Below are 19,593 nucleotides of genomic sequence, written 5' to 3'. Positions count from 1 at the left end.
AGAGAGAGAGAGAGAGAGAGAGAGAGAGAGAGAGAGAGAGAGAGAGAGAAAGCACATACAGGTACCCTTGGAAGTCAGAAGAGACTGTCAGATCTCCTGGAGCTGGCATTACCTACAGTTGGGAGCTGCCCAGTGTGGGCGCTGGAAACCATGTTTGTGTCCTCTGCAAGAGCAGAAAGTGCTCTTAATGGCGGTGCTATCTCCCCAGTTCCCACAGTGCCTTTTCTCAAGGGTTGGTTCCAGAACTGAGTTCAGGTCATCTAAAGACTAATTAGGTTGCCCATGTTTTCTTGGAAAACTGGGCTAATATAGCATAGATCAAAATATGGGCAGTATGGGAAATCCTGGAATCCAGAGTGCACAGGTTGTCGGTGGCTACCTCTGGAACTATATGAGGTCTAGGTGAACCTGAAGTGTGTGATCCCTTCCAGGGATGGGGGTTGGGGGCAGGCCTTTTGTGGAGTACTTGCTAAGTTATGGGTTGTCTTCAGCTTCTTACTATCTAGGGGCCAAAGCAGCCTTGAACCACAATGTGTCAACTTTAGATTTCATGGTCACTGGTGGAAAAACCAATGCCCTGGGCTTGGCATAGAAGGGAGAAGCCCGCCCCCTTGTGGACATCTTGGGGTTTGCAAGGTGCAAAAGCCCTGAAATCACCACAGGGCATAGAAAAAGCTCCAACTCACCTGTTGCTTATGAGAGAGTTGCAGTGTGTCAGGAGCAGAAGGGGTGGCAGGATGCTGGAAAGATATTGTTAGGAGAAAGTGACCCCTCAGCTACAGAACATTGGAAAGATAATAGGCAAGTGTTACTAACTGTTAGAAAAGGGGTAGGGATGGGCAGAGAGGCCTCAGGAAGCCTTTTCTGATTCCAAAACTTCTGGTGTGTCTCCACTGGGTCTCCAGAGTCTGCTAAGACTACAGTCCTTCAGAATGTGGAAGCCCTCCCCTTCACATCCCTACCCTGATTAGTTTAGTGATCTGCGCGGTTGGTGATACCACACCTCTGACTGAAGACAAAGGCTCAAGAATTGACAAGGGCAAACACTGCCAGAAGAAAACAGAGGGCTCCAGCCCATGTGGTGAGCCCACCTACAGACACGGTGATTGCAGGTTCCCATCACTGTAGGGAGCTCTGGGAGCCTCAAGGGCTGTTTCCTACAGCCATTGCCCTCTTCCCACAGTTTTGACCAAGGCTACCTCATTTCTCCATCACATGGGTACTGACCCATAGTACCCATAAATATGCTTGTCCCAGGTAAGTGTGACCCAGGCTCACTTTATGTTCAGTCAGTCGGTCTCATACCATGCACCTAACTGCCTTCCCTCAATACCCACAGCATTATCAGAGACCACACCGGAGATGTATTTTTGAGGTGGATTCTGGACAAAATAACTGAGCTAAAGGTAGCCTTGAGAAACAAACCATGAGCACCTTCCTCAAAGTTCTCCAGAGTGGGAGAAAAAACTTAAGGTGGCTTTTAAGAAGTTGAATTATATGTTAAAATGGCTCAAGTTTCTTACAGAACTCGGCTCATGGAGATTCACAGTCCTCCAGCCACCGAAGATACTGCTGTTAAAAGCTAATCACCCTTCAATAAAATTGTTAAGACCTTCCTAAAATGGCCTTGTATAAATAATCTGTGATCATTGACACCCCCAGGCTAGCTCAGTCTATCTGCAAAGATCTAGAGCAAATGTTCTGAAGAGGACGGTCTCCATCTTCACGGTATAGAGGAGTGAAGCTCTGGCAGCCTGTCTCATTTCTTTATGTCGTAGCATAAGGCTAAGATAGGGCATCAAGAGTTACTCAGTAAGCTCTCTAAATATCAAAAGTATCCAACAACAAGTACAACCCACGTTCTACCCAAACACTAAAGTCAGGTAGATTATGCAAGTCTAATTGTGGACAGAAAGCTGTTCAAACACCTATTTCAGACCACCCAGTCCCTGTGACATTGCCAAATTCTCAAATTGTAATGAAAATTTTAAAGTCCAAAACCTACAAGCCATCAGAGGGTCAGTAAGCAGGTTGTGCCATTTCAAAACAGAGAATGTGCTTGCATAAGCAAGTCACGGTGGCTAACCTTTCTCGATTGAGTTCGGCCTTCAGTTCAGAACGTGGCCATGCCAGGGTCAGAACTGTGACAAAACTGTGCTCTCGAGGAGGTTAGCCAAGGTTCACAGGGTCATGACTGGGCCATTTTATCAGTCATGTCAGACTCAACCCTATTGCCAGAGATAGATAAAAACTTTATCTGTCAGCGGGCTAAATCTGCTCCTGCTGCCTCATCTTGAATAAAGAAAGCCTAAGCTCTGCTTATCTAACCCAGCCTTTCCCAGCACTGCTTCCCAAAGCACCTTCTAAGGAAAGGTGACACGTCAGTGGTTTTCTTCTCTGTTTCATTTTGGGCAAGAACTGTCCATAACCAGAGGGACTGGCTTCTGTCTTATCTAAAACATCAACTTCAAAGAACAGTTCTGCCTCTCTATGACACGGATTAATTATGATGATTTAAATGTTAGCTATGCTGACCCCATTGGTCTAGGATGATGCTCCCCAATGCACCAGCAGCGTAACCTTCCCAGAATCCCTCTCTCTAAAGTAAAACCAACAACCCCCACCAAATAGCTAAATCATCCCAGGTTCAACTCCCAAAAGCACCAAAGAAAAAGAATCTAGAATTAGCTTTGGGCTGAAAAGGAGGGGCTGCACCTTAGGGACAAAGGGCTTGCCCTATACGTGTGAGGCCCTCGATCCAATCCCCAGTATCATAAAAATGTAAATAAATAAATGCAATATAATTAGCCTCAATACAATTTCAAAATATGAAATCTCAACTACCTGAGAAGAAGTTACAAAGATACCTTTAGATCAGCACACACATAATAATACATATTTTCTGACATGGAGGAGAATCCTATGGTTTCATTCTAAATCATTTTAAACACACAAAGCACAAACATTTAACCAGTTAGATTTCCTAAGAGGAGTTTCTGTTGTTGTGTTTTGTTCTTTTAAACCAGGATCTCTGTAGCCCAAGCTAGCCTTGAATGCCTGATCTTCCTGCCTCTGCCTTCCAAGTGTTAGGATTATATAGCATGTACCACCATGGAAAGCTTGCCAACAAGAATCTTAAAAAGCAAGAAAAGCACTTTTTAACTTTACTTTATTGGGAAATCATACAAATTCATTATTTTAATATTTAAAGACCATGGGGCTGTAGCAGAAACACATAAATATTATACTATACATTTAGAAATTAAATAAAGGCAACATGACACTAATTTAAAAAAAAAACAAAAAAAAAACCAATGTACATTGGAAATAAGTCCAAGAGTTGAAATGGCTATCAGATATCTCCCTGGAAGTGGGTGAATCTTGCAGGAAGATTGTCCACAGGGTACACAGTGGGGCTTGTCTTCATTGTGGGAGGTCCATTTAGAAGCTGCCAGTCACAATGCCTGGCCAACTCCACTGTAAATATCTTAAGAAGAATTTTTGCAAACTCTTTGCCTACACAGCTCCGAAGACCTCCTCCAAATGGAATGAAACTGAACCTGGAGGTGTCCTCTGGATGAGGTGATATAAATCGGTCTGGATTAAATTCCTCCTTGTTAGTGAAGATATCTGCCACATCGTGGGTGTCACAGATACTGTAAATAACATTCCAACCCTTGGGGATCTGGTAACCCTGTTTAAAAAAAAAATAATGAAGTCCTAAGAACCAACAAGCCAGGCCCTGAGCTTGCAACAACAAAAAAAGTCATCACCAATATGGGTGGCGGTAAGAGAGGAGAGCAAAGGGACGAATTGGTTTCCATTACCATAAGAGGCAGGACAGAGTCAAGGGCAGTGAGCCACTGCTCCTAATGCTCAAAACCATAGCAGAGTGGACAGGGTGGGGGAGGGGATAGGAAGAGCACTCACATTCAGCTCAAAAGTCTTCAGGGCAACCCGAAACCCTCCTGGAACCGGAGGATGCAATCGAAGGGTCTCCTTAATAACACACCCAATGTATTTAAGCTGTTCCAAAGTTTCCATGTCTAACTTGTTGTCTTGATTGCTCTTGCAAAGTAAGCCCTATCGAAACAGATACAAAGGTGAGTGATTGATCTGTGGGCACTCCAATAAAATCAGACCAGCAGGACTCACCTGTTAAGGAAACCGGAAGGCTTCCGGATGGGAGAGGATAAGGGGCGGGGGCGGGGAAGAGCCGCTAATAGCCAATCGCTTCCACACGTCCTCAGCCTAAGCCCATCATCTATTTTCATCCAGACAATGTTGCTCACCAGGTATAAGTGGTCATACTCTGAGCCCTCACCCACACTGCCCACCCTGATCAGCTATTGGCTCTAACCACACTATTCATGTTCTTGATGTGGGGAGGGAGGAGAACCAGGCAATCTGTACCGTTCTGTGAAAGGTGGAGCAGGAGGAGGAGGAGCAGAGGGTCAAACCCTGCCCAAGGGAGATCCCAGGACAAAGAGCTGCCTTTTTAAACTCACAAGGTGGAGTCTCTCCCCCACAGTCCCACCTAGCTCTCAGGTCCTTCAATACCCGAGGTAGCGAGCAAACTTACATACTGGGGGCGGGAGGGGGAGGGGAGCAATAGAGGAATGTCCTAGGCAAATAGGGAACCTCTAGAGTCCTCCTACCTTGCTCTTGATCTCTTCTCGAACTTTCTGGAGGACATGTGGGTAGAGTCCTAGGTAAGTGATCAGTGACGTGGCTGCACTGGCTGTAGTTTCATGGCCACCAAACAGGAGCTCTGTTGACGACTGTTTTAATGCCTAAGAATAAAAGCCGGAAGTTTATACAGAGCTGCGTGCAGTTTACAGCACTGTTACAAAGAATTGACCTGAGAATATTGCACGGAAGACTTCAAGGGTAAAAAACGTTTTGCTCATAATAAGTCAAGGACCGCAAACAAAAATGCAAAACTCCCTTAACCCTACTCTTCCGCGAGTAAAAGTCATGATTTTATTAATACCTCCCAACGTTCTTTTAACCTTTGTCAAGGAGACTTGCCCTTTGAACTTTGGGACCTTCTGGGTTGCTCAGCCAACCTCTTCCACAGCTCTCTAGAGCAATGGTTCCCAATACTGCCACCATTTAATACAGTTCCTCGTGTTGTGGTGATCCCAACAATAAAATTATTTTTGTTGCTACTTTATAACGGTAATTTTGCGACTGTTATGCTTCGTGATGTAAATATCGGATATGTACGATGCTCTTAGGTGACCCTTCTGAAAGGGTTGTTTGGCTCCAAGAAGGGGTCGCGACACACAAGTTGAGAACTGCTGCTCTAGACCGACCATCAACGCCCACTTGGAAGAAGCTAGGGGCCCGGACAGGGCTTTGGAGACTCCCCCCCAGAAAGTGTGTCTGGAAAGTTAGAGACACCCCAGACTCTTGGCACCTTTTTAAATTGCTTCCTCACCTGCATATCCAACCTTTCTCCCCGCTCCCATGAGTGCTCAATCAGAAGCTGCAGCGCATCCTTGCAACCTCCATCCGGCTCTGCGGCCTGAAGCCGGCGGATCTTGGCACGAATGTTCTCCTCGATGCGCGCGTGAATGAGGTTCCGCGCCTTCACGCCCTGAGCGGGGAGAGAGCGGGGCGGTGAGCGGACGCCCGAGCTTGCAGTCCTGAGTCCCCCACTCGGACTCCCCAAACCGCCCTTACCCGGTATAGCCCGCTAAAGGGTACATCAATGGGGAGAGAGAAGAGATTGCGGGTCATCTCCTCGAAAGCCTCCACTAGCTGCTGCTCGTCCTCCCCGCCGCCCGCTGGACCCGGCTCGCAGCCCAGCAGGATGCGCATGGCGATGCGGAACATGAGGCGCTTCACCTCGGGGTAGACCAGGAGGCCGCGCTCGCCGCAGCTTAGCCACTGCTCCAGACAGCTGCTCACTTCCTCCACGATCACTGGCACATAGCACTGGAGCGCCTCGCGGCTGAAGGCCTGCATAATCACCTGAGGTCCCCCAGGAGCAAAGAGCGTTACAATCCTCTACACCCCCTAACCACCACCCACCCTTCGCCTTCCCGGGTACCATTTCAAGAATCCCAGTCCATCCAGGACTAACGCACGTGCTGGCAGAAAAGCTAAAGTGGATCTCAAATAGAGAGGGTGCTGGTCCCCACCACAAAGGGCTAACCCTCGGCCCGCATCTATTTGCCTGAACCAAGCCATAGAATGAGGTCTTTCTGCTAGCCAAGGAGTTGCCAGTTCTCCCTCACCTTCTTTCGCTGCTTGTGCGAGGAGTCATGCAGGTTGGAGAGGCAGCCGGCGCCCAGGATGGTGCGCACCGACGCAGGCCAGTGCACCGACACCAACCGGTGCTCTCCCAGCAAGATGCGCCGCACATTATCCGCGCCCATCACTCGCACCGTGGGCCGCCCAAACAGATGCGTCTTGTAGATGAAGCCGTATCTCCTGCGCTTCATCTGCAGAAACTTCCTCCGCTGAGAGGGAGGTGGAGGAGAGAGACCCGCAATCCGCATGAGGGGGCGCCGGGGAGCATCTGGCCTCAGTCTAGCCCCTCTTCCAAGCCGTGGTCGCCTCCCTCGCGAGGACACTTATCCCACCTTCAGCCCAGGCCCAGAGCTGAGGCGGACTCCGGAGAAGCGTCAGGTCCCTTCCCGAGCTCCCTTACCTGTAGGACCATCTGCAATGTTTCCCCAAAGAATGGGAAGCCCATGGTACCGGGGGGCAGGGGGAGGGCGCAGCTGCGATCGCGGCTGCTCACACAGTACAGGTCCCAGAGCTTGAGCGCCGCCAGGAAGAGCAGCAGCGGCAGCACGAAGGTGCAGAGAGCACTGGCCAGCAGCGCCGGGAGCCCCATGGCCCGCAGCCTCCCGCGCCACCTGCCGCCGTCGCCCTCGCTCCGAACCCCGCCGCGCGCCCTCTTTATAAGGCCGCCCCAGGTTACTGCCCACGTTACCTTGGTCAGACAAATTAGTTCACCCAAAGTTCATCTTTAATTGCGGATCGGGCCCCTAGCTCCTCCCCCCACTAGGCGCTGCCCAAAAAATCTTTAACCGTTTGTTCCGCGCCGAGGCAGAGGCGGCGCACTGGCGGCTTCCCTCTGAGCGCGCCTCCTGGGGGTGCGGGGCTAGGAACACCGCCTTCCCTGTCCTAGGTATGCAGAGCTCCGAGTTAACACGGAGCCTCCCGCTAGGGGCGCGGGGGAGTGGGTTCGGGGTTCCTAGAAGCGGGAATCTGGAGTCCTGGGTTTCTTAGCTGTCTCTCTGCTGTCCCCCGCGCCAGGTCGGACCAGCTGCCCAAGCCCGAAGCCTTCCTAGCTCTCCATTTACAGGCGCCTCATGGACTATTTTCCATTTGCTCGGAAAGCGCGTTCAAGAATCAACATTCGGTGGACCTGATCCACAGGTTGAGTAAATGAGATCCCAAAACGCTTCCTGATCTGTGAGGATCCCAAGAAGATTCCAGGGCTAGGGTCCAAGCCAGAGTCTCAGAGGTCAAGTATGAATGGCGGATCGTGGGCACACAAGCGAGCCAGCGCGTGAAGCCTTGGAAAATCCTGCTTTCGAGTTCAAAGCAAGAAAGCCTCCAGGTCTCTAGGACTCCAGGTGCACTAGCCCCGGTGGTCAACGCCTAGCTGTGGTAATACCCCCAAGCCGGCCCAATACCTATAACCCTGGGGCTTGCAACTCCAGCCAAGCGGCCGGGAAGAGGGCCCCCAGCTCAGGCAGTTATAGGGAAGAAGACAGGGAGGAAACCTAGGAGTCCCTTTCCACCTCGGCTTGCCTGTGTCTTGGGTGAGCCACCAGGTTGTCTGTTTCCCCTAGGGTGGAGTTGATCAGTTTCACTCTGTCTATACCCCAAGGCAGCTGTGAGTTCCCAAAGTGGGGGCTTCTGCTTCCAAATAGCACATTAGGCTGCACTAATAGGGTGGTCTGGTTTCAGGACTCTAGGACCTTCCCTCTACTCTCCCAGATCCCACCCACTGTAAAGCCACGGAGCCTGGTAAGAGGGTTGTTTGGCCGTGCGCTTCTACCATCAGCCATTGGGAATGCTATGGGAAGCGAGTCCGGAGACTGTCGAACTTCAATCGGCAGCTCCTACAGCCAATAACCGGCGCTGGGGGACTGCGTGGTGCGCGCGCACACACATACTCCCACGTCCTCCCGGCACACCGCTTCGGCCAGCCAGTGTCACACGCTGCCTTGGTTTGAGCACCGAACGCACCAGTGGCCTGGAAAACTAACAGAAGGACGTTTGTTTGTTTAGAACTGAACACGGGCTCTAGCGAAAGTGCGCCCGCAAGCCCTTGGGAAGAGTCCATTGGAGATGAAAAACTTGCTTTCTGAAAGCTGTTCAATATGTGGCCTTCCTGCGGTGGTCCCTAAATGCCTCCCTCCCATGGAGTGTTATAAAGTGACCTCAAAGGTCGTAAGGACCGCACAAACCCAGCAACTCTCTAAGGCCGGATGCCCATGGGTTGTATTTCGGGGATTCAGTGGTTCCTCATAACTCTCTTTGCCCAGCTTCTCAGAGGCTCTGGGGAGGCGGGCGCTGCAGCTGTCATATCATGTAATGATTTGGTTACTGCAAAGAATGCGTACCGATTTCTGGCACCGGCAGGAACGCGGACGAATTGTGCTGGAGGTAATTCTCAGAAACTTCGGTCCGCCCCTTTCAGGAGAGCGCCTCCGGCCGGTGTGCAAAACTGGCCAGCGGGGGCGTGACCTGGGGCCCATTCCCAATCCTTTAGCCTGACCCGCCTGTGACCCCTGCAGGCCGGACCGTGACATCTCAGTGAACTCTGCCTGGCCACCCCACCAAGTTCAGCCTGCGCCTGCTTACAAGATGAGCCCGGCAAGCTAGCAGGCTGGAAATGGCCACAAGGAAAAACAATTTTTAAAAAATAAATACGAAATGTAACTGACCATCAAGATCCGCGGGTCGCCTGGTAGGAAAACATTAAATGTTAGAGTGCAAGATCACTTAAAAATCTTCTTGAGGGGAGCGGGGCGGGGGCCGGGGGAGGTCAGTAAACTACCAGCCCAAAAAGAACTTGATCTAGGAACTTCACCAAAGTTTATTGGGTGGTGGTGGGTGGGGAAAGGGCGATTGGCTCCCTGGGAAGTAAAATGTTGGCCAGTTTTCCTATTGCTAAGGGTTCAGAGATGTGGGGTCGGGTTTCCTGTGGTGGTCGTTTCTGCTGTTTTGTTTTTGCCAGTGGACTTGGGTACGGCAACCAGGTAGCCAGCATGAGCTCCTGGGCTTTCTCTTCAGACCTCTCCAGCTTTCTCTCTGGTCTAGGTATTCCATACCTGCCGCTATTCCCAACGCTGGCTGGGAACCCAGGCCTGATCCCTGCTAATGTCACCTCAGACGGATTCCCTTGCCCAACTGTTGGAATTCAGGTCGGAGGCACTCTGTGGTAAAGGGTTTGTTGCTTTTTTAATTTCTCTATGCCTTTCACCACTGGGCTGTTCTCGGTGGTTTTTGTTTGTTTGGTTGGTTGGCTTTTGGTTTTGTGTTGTTGGTTCATTCATTGCCTCTTTATGTGAGCAGCAGATGTTCAAGGAGCAAGAACTACATCTGCTCTTTCTCTACAAACTTGGAGTTACTAAACCGGGAGCTTGCATGTTCCTTGATATCAATGATATGGTGCAGCTATGGGAAATGAGAGGAAAATCAGAGCCACTTCCGTGTGCTTATAGTTGGTCCAGACCCCAAAGCAAGCAATCAAGTCTCTTTGAACCAGTTTCCTGGCTTCTGAAAGGTGCCACCCTAATTCCACCACCACCCCTGCCTTCAAAATCAAAATCAACCTGAAAGCCAGGCCTTTCGACCTCCAAGCCCAGGTTCAGGCTTCTGGGATGCTCCAGGTTGTAGGCCTGCACCATAATGCCTTTGCTCCCTCTGGTGCCTGCAGCGCTCAGGTTGGCCTCTACTCTGACCACGTATGGTTTATGAACTGTCCTGTATAGGGGTTATAGTGATGTTAACCTCAACAGTTGCTAACCTTCAAGTACCAGCTTATCTCCCCCTTGCCTTCAAGCCCCAGGATCCGTTTTATATGTGGGTTCAAGTATAAGGTCAGGAGGTGATCGACTTCCTCCTACAGGGTCAGCCGAGGCCAGCTGCAGCTTCCCTGGCTCACCAGGTTATGTCGGTTATGTCGCCTTGCCCAGCAGTATGGTACCGTGGATGGCAGGTTGAAGCAGGCTTTGGAGGATGAAGGCAGATGGTAGTGGCTTTGATTTAAGCAGTGGTGGAACATGCTGGATTGGAAAGGCCAGGGAGTCCTTTAGCTTAGGGATAGCTATGAAAAGCAAAAGGGCTGAATTCCATAGGTGGCAGGGGCTCAGAGGTGGGGCAGGAGAATCGAGAGATGGAAGAAGGTACAGGACAGTGGTGGGTCCTCATCTGTCTCTCCTCAGTTTCTTCTCAGTAATAGTGAGGGGAGTGAAGCAGTAAACAGAACGAGTCTGCAGCCAGACAGTGCAGAGATGCCCCAAAACCCAGCATCCAGATCTGTGGTCCAGAGGGAAGCATAGGACTGAGGCTGCCCAACTTCTAGACCCTTTGGGTACAGAGATGTCTCTGTACCCCATCCTCTCCACCCTTGGCCGTCACACCAGGGGAATAGCTGCCCAAATGAACCCCAATCTCCTTGCTCAGCCACTAGCAGGAAATGTTATTTCTTGGCCTTCCTGTTTGGGTACAAATATCTCAAATCTCTTGTTTATCTCAATTCTCCCATGAAGGGATTATGTCTGTCTCCACCTCACATGAACCAGACTTAGAGACATCCCCAGAGAACATAGTATCTTCTATATAAATGAGGATATTAAATAATTTCATTAAGTAGGAATTTTTCTTTTCAAAAGTCTCTAGTCGAATCTGCTAGTACTGAGGCAGTAGAAGCTTTGGAGCCCTCTCAGTGTGGTGTGTCTCTTGGACAAACATCAGATCCGTGTGGTAACCATTTTGGTATCTCTGCTAACTTTAAAAAGTTGCAAATTCTCTTCTAGTTTGATAGAAATACCTATCACCATCACTGCAGCCACCGCCAGGGCCCAATATCTAAACTCTCTGCGGACTTGCCACAGTAAGGTGAAGCCAGGTTTCATTTAGTGGAAATAGGTTCTCTCCGACGCAGGCTGCTTTGAGATCTTGTAACGTACCTACGTACCTACGGTGTGGGGCATGCCTCCTTCTCTCTTTCCCCAAGCCCAGCGCTTCTCCACTGGGGTGTTTGTGTCTTATTCTACTATTTCCAGTCTAGCAGCGTTGTCTCATAAGCATTTGTTAAACCCGTGACTCCGTGAATATACTCGCGGTGAGTACCTAGGGCGCTGAAGATTAGCGGCGCTGCGTGTGCGCAGCAGCTGCTGGGGAAGCCAAGGCTGGAGAAGCAGCGTGTCAGAAGGGTAAACCATCCCCTGCTCCCAAAGTTGGGAGAGGGTGAAAAAAGAGCAGCAGCCCGTCCACCGGGTGCACGATGGGCACCGTCTGCATTACGGGGAAGGCAGGTGTGGCCAGCTCCCAGCGCGCGGTGCGCACCAGCTCGACGGCCAGCAGTTGCAGCACCGCCTGCGCTAGCTCCTGGCCCAGGCAGCTGCGCGCGCCGCCGCCGAACGGGATGTAATGAAAGCGGCCACTGGAGCCCCGGGCGTCTTCACTCTCCACGCCAAAGCGCTCCGGATCGAAGCCCTCGGGCGGGCTACGGTACACTGCGGCTGTCTCATGCGTGTCTCGGATGCTATACATCACGCTCCAGCCTTTGGGGATCTGGTAACCCTGCGAAGCGAGGGGACCGTGTTGATCGCTAAGCACAGGGGAAAATGGCTGGAGCCTACCCCGCCCCGTGCGCCTCTCCCCAGGAGCGCCAAATAAACCTCCAGGGGCCCGTGATCAATTAATCCTGAAGCCAGATGATATGCGTTGCAATCTCGGCGCCTTCACTGGTGAGCTGTAAGATCTTGGACTGCTTCCTCCCACCCCCATTTTTTTTTAGTTGGGAAAAGTAAGACTAAAAAATGTCCACGTTGTTGAGGGAATTTAAAGAGGAGGTTGGCACGCTCTAGTACTCATGAGATCGAAAATTATTTATGAGTTTGTTGGCTTTCTCTTCCTGTTTTCTTCTGACACAAGAGACTTACATTGTAAGAATGTAGCTACCAGCTGTCTGAGCTGAAACACCCCAAACTGACTGGGAATCAGTTCAATTAATTATAAAATCCTTCCTTTCATTTAACTAAAGACTTCCCCACCTTCTCACTCACCTCTGGACAATACTACTACCTTATGGTTATCGCTTTAAGAGGATGCACACCCTCTTTGCCCACCCCACCCTCAGCCCTTTTAACCGGGTGACCACCCCCTCCATCACCCCCTGCTGGGTACTGCAAACTCAGGGCCTCATTGGCGCTAGGAATGAGCTCCTGCCACTGACCTACATTCCCCTCCTGTTATGCTTGTTCCTGTCTTCAATTCCTGAACTATAATGCCACCTGTCCCTCAAACGAGAGCAGTTTTCTGAAGCCTGTGGAAGAGAACTATTCAAGTTCTCACTAGGGATGTTCTCTCCTCTCTAACTCTCAGTTTCCCCATCTGCACAGCAGAGGGTAATGAGTAGGACCTTCCCTGTGCTCCATCTACTGCCCTGGAAGCTGCCTGGTCCTCTGTTTCTCTTCTGTTTTCCTGGGCACATCAGCCCCGCGGCATCAAGTGTAAGCATCCAGGTCTCTTCTCAGTACAGCCTTAGACTGGGCAGTTCCCCTTCTGGGCAGTTTATCTCTTTGTCTGGTATCATCCAACACTAGAGATCTCCCTGTTTCACTCCATGGTCTTGATCCCCTCCCTCTCTGCATGGAGCTCCCAGTGGGCAGAATCTCAGTCTCTTCAATGACACCCCTACACACACACACACACACACACACACACACACCCTTTGCTCAGGGTCCTGCAGCAAAGCTCTTCAGGTAGAGGCCCTCAAGTTCTGCTGTGAATTCCCCAAACCTCAAAATCACCAATTCATCAAACACTCCCACCTCATACGGAGTATCAGAGCTGAAAAAAACAAACTTCCTCCCAGAAGGTAAACTGAGACCCACAGTAAAGGGAGAACTGCCCGAGGTTATTCTGAGATATAGTCGGGCCTGGTTCTTAACCTTGTCCAACCAAGGGCAGCTGGATGAAAAAACCAGTAAGATTTTGTTCTTTATATTAAGGCTGTTGCATTTCCCAGAAATAGACTCTAAGTCCCAGCCCTGGACAGGTGACAATGAGTGGCTATTTAGTCTTCTGACAGAATCAGAGAAGTAGGGCACCGCCTTTGCCTTCTAGCTCATACATTGGCTGCTAGAAGTGCGGCTCAGAGAAAAATGTCTGCGTTCTAAAACTCAGTTCTAATTGAACTGACCTAGCTGGATCACTGGCAAAAACTGTATATAAAACCTCTAACCTAACCAACTCTTCAGGCGCTAGGCTTTGCATGTGTCTACTAGAGTCGGAGGAAGAAGAATCCAGGAAATAGAATAGGGCTCAGCCCATTTTACAGGAGGGAAAGCTGAGGCCCTGGCAGGTGAAAGAGATCTCTTCCCTAATTCCCCCTGCCCTCCTCCCATCCCAGCGCGGCTGCAAGCATCTACAGGCCCGCGGTGCGGCGCACTTACGTCCAGCTCAAAGGTGCGCAGCGCAGTGCGGTAGCCCCCGGACACCGGCGGTAGGAGGCGCAGCACCTCCTTCACTACGCAGTCGACATAGCGCAGACGGCCCAGCACCGCCAGGCTAAGGTCCGGCTCACAGCCGCAGTCGGGTCGCGGTCCTGAGGCCCTGGGAGCGCAGCTGCACGCGGTCCCCAGCCCCTGCGCTGACAGCTCCTGCTGGATTTTGGCGATGGCTGCTGGGTGCTGCAGAAGCAGCAGGATGAGGGATGTGCTGGCGCTGGCCGTGGTGAAAAAGGCCGCGAAGAGGAGCTCCACAGCCAACTCCTGCAAGACAACCGGGAGGTTCTGAACCTACCATGAAGTCCTGCCCCGGCGGCTATGCTCATGGCTCCGAAATCAAAACTCAGGACTATCACTTGGGAAAGTCCTGTTGAGCGATAGGCAGCATCTGCACACACCCGCTTTGGACGCGTTCTCAGAGGTGATACGGGGATATTGTCCTGTGCTTTATCTTTGTTGGATGCTCACCTTCACCGCGTGGGGAGCAATCACCGCTCATATTTTATGAGATTGGAAACTAAGGCTCTGGAAGGCACTCTAAGTCCCTAGAACTAGTAATTCCTGCAGTGAGTCTGGGGGTCGATCTCCTTCCCTCCTTCCCTCTATCACCAGCCTTCCTCCAGGTTCTTTGCCTTCTTGCTTACCCTTTGTGCCCTGCTTTGCTGATGGAGATTCCACAGGCCTCATCACCTGCCTTAAGCCGGCCCTTCCAGGACCTTCCCTCAGGGCAGCACCAGTGTTTATCCCGGCAAACTGGTTTCAGTGACCGCAGGGTGAATGTACACTATCCATCCTAGAGTGGAGTGGATACTGACCTGGTTGGATGCTAATAGCCGGTTCTACCTTGGACAAAACGAAATTGAGATGGAGGCCCCAGAGCCAGACACCCTCTTTGTTCAGCCTGGCCAATGGGTCCCTTCTATGGAGCCTTGTTACTCCCTAGTTCTGTCAAAGGTCAAACTACTCACTTCTGTCTTCACTGCTTCCCTTCATAGCCCTGCACTGTCTTGGATACTCAGGTCCCCAGGACTCAGATTCTATTGTTCATTCTCTCCTGTATCTTTTGTTACTTCTGAACCTCATACCCAGCAAGAGGAGAGATTAATACTTCCATTAATCTTAGGAGAAACTAAATTAATTTTAGGAGAAACTAAAACCGGGCTCCTACATTTTAGTGGTTTAGTGGAAGAAGGGTGGGGAAAACTGAAGCCAGAGAGCGAGCGCATGACAGTGACTCGTGGGAGACTGAAGTCTTCATGTTTCTAAATGTCTCTGGTCCTCATACTGTGTCTAGATTTCTGAAGCAGGGCCCTCCCACCCTCCACCACACATGCTCTACCTACATGGGAAGGAATCCCAATTCTACAGGAGGCTTTGCAGCAAGGGCAAAGCGGCCAGGTGCCAGGTGCTAAGGCGCCAGGTGTCAGGATGGCTCATAAAAACGACTGTTGATTGGGCAAGGAAAAGACGTAGCTTTGAAGATGAGGAGTTTGATCATGTGCTTGAGTTCAGAGGGGGGGATGAGCAGGCTGCATAGGTAGGAGGATGGCAAAAGTGTGGAGTGAGAGATGGGATGTAGGAGCGGCCAAGAGGGGAGCTATCTAGATCCAGACCCTGTAGGGCCAGACTTAGGATTTGATGCTCCTGGAAGAAGGGCTACAGTCCAAGGCTTCATAGTTGGCAGGTGTGGTAGAGTCATGACTAGAGCTCTTCTTTTTCACCCTAAGCTATGTCTGTGCCTCAGAGTGATGCTAGACAGGATATGACTGGGGATGGACTGTGTGAGTGCTTTCTGAGGAAGGAGAGTCAGGGGAGGGAGGAGTGGCCACCCATCACCTACCTTCAGCTCTTGGACTGAGAGCTCTTGGCCCAGCTCCCTAGAGCTGTTAATAATTAAAAGCAGGGCATCACATGGCTCTGCCGTGTGTTCCTCCCGAAGCTTCTCAGCAATGGCCTCATCCAGGTGCTGATACAACTGGTCCCTGGCCCGGATGCCCTGATGTAGAGGAAGAGAGGGCAGTTGGGGTAGGAAGGCTGGAGAGGGGGCAGGCTTGACTACCCACATCCACCTAGAGTGTCTCAAGCAGAGTTTCTCAACCTGTGGGTCGAGACCCCTTTGAGGGCGTGAATGATCTTTGTACAGGGGTCTCCCTAAGACCTTCGGAGAACACAGATGTTCTCATTTACAATTCAAAACAGTAGCAAAATTATAGCTACAGAGTAGCACCAGAAATCATTTTATAGTTGGGAGTTACTACATTAGGATTAAAGGACTGAAGCATTAGGAAGGGTGGCCTAGATCCTGGTGTTTCTCTTAGCTGTACACCTAATACATGGTAGGCATGACTCAGTAAGTGGTCACAGACTTGTCTATTGTCTGCAAACATCGCTGCCATGATAATCATTACCAGGCACCCCCCTCTGCCAAGGCAGTTGCTGTCACCTAGAGGGCAGAACATAAAGCCCCGAGCGGTCAAGCACTTACAGCTTCCAGTGCCCATTTCTGACACAGAACCATCAAGGTCCAGGTAGCCGTTACCCTTTCCTTGAACCAGACTCAAGATAAGGCAGCGAGCATCAGTGCTAAGAAAAGGGGCACCTGAAAAAACTCCATTGAGGACACTATCGTATGTTCTAAACGGTTAGCTTCTGTCAGGGGTTGGGAAAAGAGGGCAGGGATGGCTCTCCAGAGTTCAGGAAGCCAGCCCAACCAAAATATCCCGCTGGGAGAAGCACTGAAACAGAACACTTGAGTTTGTAGCCAGAAGTATCTTGTTCAAATCTTGACTGTGTTCTTGCTTGTTACATGCCTGACTTCAAGGAGGCCTGCTTGTCAATAAAATGAGAATAACACTTTGCAGGTTGCAAGGACCAAACCAGAAAACGCAAGGTGACCCTCGCACAACCAGATTCCTTCTCAGATGTATTATTTTTATTCAAGCGACTGAACACTCTAGGGCAAAGGGAGAAAGAAGGCAGGACCCAGCTTCCTTTAGCTCTGGGGCCCCGCCCATGACTCCGAAAAAGTCTCGATTTTCTGATCCGGAAACCAGCGGGCCCAGGGCCGCGGGCTGGGAGCCGACACCCACCCTTTAGACTAGAGCCGGCGCCGGGCTTCGTCTGAGGCCCTCCGGCTCCCACGCACTCCGCAGCACCAACCTTCCAAAGGGTGTTGGAGAGGTAGCTGCAAGGCACCACTTTGAGAAAGGACAAACCGCGTGCTTGGATGCCTGCCACTAGAACCCAAACTCAAGAAGGCTACACTGGCGCGAGCGCATGAGTCATGAGCATCCCATAAAGGGTGTGTGGCCTGCCCGGGGTCACACAGAGAGATGCAGCCCTGGTCCCACCAACCACCATCCACCGCACGCTGGGCCACGCCCTGAGTCCAAGGGACCCTATCTGGTTGGGGAGACCCTCTGGAGCCTTGGGCTAAGGTGGGGGTGGGGTGGGATTACCTTGCGCAGGCCGCTGAACGGTAGGTCCAAGGGCAGTGAGAAGAGATTCTCCACCAGCTGCTCAAAGGTTTGGGCCAGCTCGGTGCATCGCGCTTCGTCTAGCCGCAGACCCAGCAGGATGCGTGCGGCCATGCGGAAGGTGAGCGCTTTGGCCGCCTGGTAAACAGCCACCGGTCGTTGGGCGGCGCACCAGGAGCGGACCTCTCGCCGCAGCGCCCCCTGCAGCCGTGGCACGAATTGCTCCAGAGCAGGGCGGCTGAACACGCGCGCCAGGACCTGTAGGGAGCACGCGGATCAGCGCAGGGAAGGCTGGCCTCTTGTGCTGTGCGACTCCGCAGCCTGAAGGCGAAGTCCAGTCCCTTCTTCCTCTTCTGAGCCGCACAGGCCTAAACTTGCTGGCTTGGTTTCTACCACTTTGATGTACAGAGTCCCTCCCATCCGCTAGGCTCCAAATGCTGCTAGCTGCTCCATAAAGTCTTCCCTGAACCCTCTTAAAATCTGAATCCCCAAAGTTGCTGGCAAGTCACAGAAGATCTGGAATAAAGGACTTGTAGCCTTGCCTTGGCTTTACAATTCAAAACCCAGAAATATAAGGAGACTTACCCCGGGCCACCAGTTCGTTTAGCCTGGACCCTGGTCAAGTTCTCAGCATATGTGAAACACCAGACCCTGGCCTGGCTCACTGCAGGAAACATCGGGGTCCATGGATCTTTTAAGTTCTTTTGGTTTTTTCCTCACCTTACGCCGTTGCCGATGGGGCTCGCCAACCGCGCCGAGGAGTGTGTGTGAACCTAGCAGAATATGCGCGCTCTGCGGCCACTGGGTACGCACCAGGCGGTGCTCGCCCAGCAGGATGGTGCGCACGTTCTCAGCACCGCTCACCCGGATCACTGGCCTGCCCAGAAGGTGCGTCTTAAACACTGTCCCGTAGCGCTCGCGGCGGGAACTGTGGAAACGAGAGCCCTGCAAACAAGGCGGAGCTTGACGGGTCTCTAGGTCAGCAGGGCTGGAGCTCTGTCCCAGACATCCCAACTGCCTCTTCCTAACAACTCCCTTGTCCCAGGCTGTCACATTAGTTACAAAACAAGATCTCCAACGAGCCTCTCAGCTACTGGATGGGATCGTAGAAGGCCACTGGTGAGGTGAGATACAGGCTTAGATTGGGAATGTGAGTGCCCAAGGGTGTAGGGCTGAGATGTGGCTTGGCTTTTCAGTCTATGCTTGCAATGACACGGGTACCACATTCCTCAAATCCCTCTCTAAGCCCCTGGTTTACAGCTCCTACGTTGTATCAGAAGAGTTTAAAATAAGTGTAAAAATCGGTGACATGGGGTCTCTTAGAAGGAACAGAACAGCAAGGCAATGGCGAGGGTTTGCAAAATCATCCGAATCCTGGGTAAAGGAATCTTATGAGATGCGCTGAGAACCAACATGCAGAAAAGGGGGCATTGCTGAATGATAAAACGACTCACCTGAACCAACCAGTGCAGAGTTTCACCGAAGAATGGCCAGCCCATGGAGCCCTTGGGTAGGGGCAAGGTGGAGGCCCAATCCCGGCTCAGAGTCCAGCGGAGGGTCCAGAGTTGTTGGGCCAGGCCAAGCAGCAGACCGGCACACAGGAGAGAAGTGCCGACAGCACCCAGCATGGACAAACAGCTCAGCCCCCAGGAAAACATGGCGAGACTGCAGGTGTGAGGGGGTGGGCTAGGCCACTGGGAAGGCAGGGGTCTCAAGAACTGTGCAGAGCTCACTTGCCCAGTCCGGAAAAGGCCTAGGGTTAGGGGCCAAGCCAGAGATTAATAAATTCAAAGCTTCTGCTCTTAAAATAAGCCTGTCAGTGGAAGGCGGCATTAACCCTGAGCGATTAGAGAATTTGCCTTCCTTGAGGCTGAAGACCCAGGGCATTTCCCCCGATTTCAGTTAAAAAGTGCCAGCCCATCCAAGGTGGGCCATTTGCCTCTGGAATGCTCCCACCTTCTCAGCTCAGCGCTCTCAGAGAGGGGCTGAAACAACTCACCAGGCGCTGCCAGCCACTGTTGCTGCAGGGCTGCAGACCCCTGCCCACTACCTTCCCTCCTTCCCTCCTTCCCTCCGTTAACCCTTCTCCGCCCACCCACGACACGTTTATATAGATATTGCCTCCCTCCCTACGGACTGGGTCATACAACATGACGTGTCTACGCATATTTAAAGCATCCCACTCAGAGTAATGATTGGAAGCAGTGGGCAGTGGCGGGCTCACCTCACCATCCAAATAGGGAGTGGCATCCTGGGCCGGGGCCGAGCCCCAGAAGCATCCTTGGGCGGCGCCTGCGGTTTTGCACTTAATTTCCATTCTCCCAGTGCGAGCACCTAGCACCGCCAACATGAGAACCCCACATGAAGTAGACACCCCGCGTCCCTGGCTATGCTCTTGGCCC

The 19,593-nt window shown here is 51.6% G+C and overlaps 2 protein-coding genes and 1 long non-coding RNA gene across 4 annotated transcripts; 1 reads left to right on the top strand and 2 right to left on the bottom strand.

Annotated features, from left to right (window-relative positions):
• Positions 1 to 3,151: 3,151 nt before the first annotated feature.
• On the bottom strand, positions 3,152 to 6,944 carry LOC114626162 (cytochrome P450 26A1). Of its 2 annotated transcripts, none has more exons than XM_028773510.1 (7): positions 6,662 to 6,944; positions 6,246 to 6,470; positions 5,689 to 5,979; positions 5,444 to 5,602; positions 4,659 to 4,793; positions 3,931 to 4,083; positions 3,152 to 3,694 (listed from the first exon to the last, which is right to left on the bottom strand). In XM_028773510.1, exons 1-7 carry the CDS (start codon positions 6,848 to 6,850, stop codon positions 3,353 to 3,355), a joined length of 1,494 nt encoding a protein of 497 aa, XP_028629343.1. In that variant the 5' UTR covers positions 6,851 to 6,944; the 3' UTR covers positions 3,152 to 3,352. The 2 variants fall into 2 exon arrangements, with proteins under 2 accessions (XP_028629343.1, XP_028629344.1); XM_028773511.1 differs by having other exon boundaries at positions 3,153 to 3,694; positions 5,854 to 5,979; positions 6,662 to 6,874.
• A 911-nt stretch (positions 6,945 to 7,855) lies between these two features.
• Positions 7,856 to 8,924, top strand: LOC114626186. Its single transcript, XR_003712192.1, has 2 exons — positions 7,856 to 8,637; positions 8,769 to 8,924. It is a non-coding gene; the product is annotated as an uncharacterized LOC114626186 (long non-coding RNA).
• A 2,482-nt stretch (positions 8,925 to 11,406) lies between these two features.
• LOC114626191 (cytochrome P450 26C1) lies at positions 11,407 to 18,849 on the bottom strand. The gene is made up of 6 exons (XM_028773538.1): positions 18,646 to 18,849; positions 17,912 to 18,136; positions 17,174 to 17,449; positions 15,556 to 15,711; positions 13,662 to 13,979; positions 11,407 to 11,784 (listed from the first exon to the last, which is right to left on the bottom strand). The coding sequence occupies exons 1-6, from the start codon at positions 18,847 to 18,849 to the stop codon at positions 11,407 to 11,409; spliced, it is 1,557 nt and encodes a 518-aa protein (XP_028629371.1).
• Positions 18,850 to 19,593: the final 744 nt, after the last annotated feature.

Source organism: Grammomys surdaster, unplaced genomic scaffold (genome assembly GCF_004785775.1).
Source record: "Grammomys surdaster isolate TR1022 unplaced genomic scaffold, NIH_TR_1.0 229, whole genome shotgun sequence".
NCBI lineage: Eukaryota > Metazoa > Chordata > Mammalia > Rodentia > Muridae > Grammomys > Grammomys surdaster.
Note: the sequence above shows the minus strand (reverse complement) of the source record. Positions and strands in the feature narration are given on the sequence as shown.

Excerpts from the sequence above, each read along its gene's own strand:
- LOC114626162 (XM_028773510.1), bottom strand. The coding sequence starts at position 6,850 with ATGGGGCTCCCGGCGCTGCTGGCCAGTGCTCTCTGCACCTTCGTGCTG. Across the intron at positions 4,084-4,658 it reads GAGAAGAGATCAAGAGCAAG|GGCTTACTTTGCAAGAGCAA; the intron begins GTAGGAGGACTC and ends CTGTTTCGATAG. Across the intron at positions 3,695-3,930 it reads TGAAGACTTTTGAGCTGAAT|GGTTACCAGATCCCCAAGGG; the intron begins GTGAGTGCTCTT and ends TTTTTTAAACAG.
- LOC114626191 (XM_028773538.1), bottom strand. The coding sequence starts at position 18,849 with ATGTTTTCCTGGGGGCTGAGCTGTTTGTCCATGCTGGGTGCTGTCGGC. Across the intron at positions 17,450-17,911 it reads CCCATCGGCAACGGCGTAAG|GTCCTGGCGCGCGTGTTCAG; the intron begins GTGAGGAAAAAA and ends TGCTCCCTACAG. Across the intron at positions 11,785-13,661 it reads TGCGCACCTTTGAGCTGGAC|GGTTACCAGATCCCCAAAGG; the intron begins GTAAGTGCGCCG and ends CTCGCTTCGCAG.